This window comes from Bison bison, unplaced genomic scaffold, assembly GCF_000754665.1.
Source record: "Bison bison bison isolate TAMUID 2011002044 unplaced genomic scaffold, Bison_UMD1.0 scf7180017864352, whole genome shotgun sequence".
NCBI lineage: Eukaryota > Metazoa > Chordata > Mammalia > Artiodactyla > Bovidae > Bison > Bison bison.
The window spans coordinates 3,551,117-3,553,100 of record NW_011494924.1 but is presented as its reverse complement, the minus strand read 5'-3'; the positions used below and the strand labels follow the sequence as shown (position 1 = coordinate 3,553,100).

General features: G+C 58.6%; 1 protein-coding gene across 1 annotated transcript in view; it reads right to left on the bottom strand.

Annotated features, from left to right (window-relative positions):
• CLEC2L (C-type lectin domain family 2, member L) overlaps nt 1-1,248 on the bottom strand; it is a 30,935-nt gene extending 29,687 nt beyond the window's left edge. The window contains exons 1-2 of the mRNA XM_010855022.1: nt 1,112-1,248; nt 738-999 (exon numbers count right to left, since the gene is read on the bottom strand). Coding sequence (XP_010853324.1) covers nt 738-999; nt 1,112-1,248 — 399 coding nt within the window. The remainder of the gene's footprint in view (nt 1-737; nt 1,000-1,111) is intronic.
• Nucleotides 1,249-1,984: the final 736 nt, after the last annotated feature.

The window sequence follows — 1,984 nt, the reverse complement described above, 5'->3', positions numbered from 1 at the left end:
TCGAAAGCGGCCTCCAGTTGCCACTTTTCAAATGTGCCCAGACAGCGTCCTTGTGGCTCACTGGTAAAGAATCCACCTGCAATGCAGCAAACGCAGGTTCAATCCCTGAGTGGGGAAGATTCCCTGGAGGAGGAAATGGCAACCCATCCCAGGAGTCTTGCCTGGGAAATCCCATGGACAGAGGAACCGGGGCTACAGTCCATGGGGTCACAAAGAGTCGGACACAACTGAGGACCCTCAGACCAATTCCACAAGCTTCCAAACACTGCAGAGCTTTCATTATTGTTGCTGTTGTTTGTTTTGGCGAAGTCGCTTCAGTTGTGTCCGACCCTTTGCGACCCTACGGACCGTAGCCCACCAGGCCCCCCTGTCCATGGGATTCGCCAGGCAAGAATACTAGAGTGGGTTGCCAAGCCCTCCTCCAGGGGATCTTCCCCACCCAGGAATCGAACCTGCATCTCTTATATCTCCTGCATCGGCAGGTGGGTTTTTTTTACCACTAGCACCACCTGGGAAGCCCGTTGTTGTTGTTGTTGTTGTTATTTAAATTGTACAGTTGCGAGCACACAGATCCACTCTGGTTTTTCTAGGAACCCGCCCGGGGTCTGACCTTGCTGCGGTGCGCGGGCGCCACCTTGGCCGTGGCCTTGAGCCTGTGCCTTGGAGGCCGGTGCTCAGCTGAGAGTGTTCTCTCCCCCCTCGCAGGGCTCACGTCCTTGCCCTGAGATGGGCTTCACCTGAAAACAGCCTTTAGGGGCAAAACCGGTCCCCAGCGGGTAACGCGAGGAGCCACTCCGCGAGTGCGCACAGCTCCGGAGCCGCGGGAAGCTGGGCTGGCGTTTGGACGCGCTCCTGGGGAAGGACAGCACCCGCTCCCGGGGCGTCTGGGGGAGGAATTGCCCCCAGGAGCCAGGCCCCCGGAGTCCCCGGGCGAACCCGAAAGCCAGCACCTTCCTCCTGCACCGTCTACCGTCTCGATTCCCTCCAGGGACCCCGCCTCTGAGGAGAGGCAAGCAGGCCGTGAGCGGCGCTGTTGCCAGCGATGTTTCCCTTTCTCTTAACGCAGGGTCGCCATCTAGCGATATCTAAGGGTATACTACCACGTTCTAACTTCGGGTGGCCGAAGTACACCTGATGAGTGCGGGAAAGTTCTGTGGAGCGGACTGGACCCCGTTCCAAAAGGCCTTGTTGCGGGCGGATGAGGGATGGCGCTTCCCTGCCCGACAACAACACGCGGCCTGGGGCCATCTCCGCGGGTGGAGGCGGGTCTGGTCCAAGCCCTGAGTCAGGCCTCCTGTTGAGGATGCCTTGCTCTTCAGCAGGGCAGGCCGGTGGCCCCACAGAGGTCGGCTCAGAGCCACACTGGGCATAAGACCTCTCTGGGAGAATTCTGGCTCAAGATACCCCACTACTTGTCGGGACTGGGGAAGGTGTTCGGGGAGACCAGGGTGTCAGAGGGAGCATCACCAGGGTTAGCCTGAGTGCACCCTCCCTGAGTGCACCCGGGTTAGAGACTCAGAAGACCCAGCCGGACCGACCTCCGAAGTTTCTGGGCCGGCCTGGCCCTGAGCTACCTCATCCCCACCAGCCCACTTGCTCCAGAAAACCACCTCATCCCCACCAGCGCACTTGCTCCAGAAAAAACTCAGGAGGCAAGTGGTTTCTGCAGCTCAGCAAACAATCAGGTGGAAAAGGACTCCACTCTCCTCTTTTCAGACACCCCGCTTAGGGGTTTTCTTGAAGTCCCCAACTTGGCTTCACGGAGGGAAGGCACCACCCGCCTTTTAAGAGAATAGCTTCTCCCCACAAGCACTGAGCTCGCAAAGGCTGCTGACCTCCTTCCCTATTGGGGGGAGGGGGTTGTTGGGGAGGAGGATGAGGAAAAGGGAAAGTTTTCAATAGGCACCACTCAGTAAGCCCTGTGGATAGGCTTGGTCTGATTGTTGGCCTCTTTGGACTTAAAATGTGGACCACCCAGCACTTC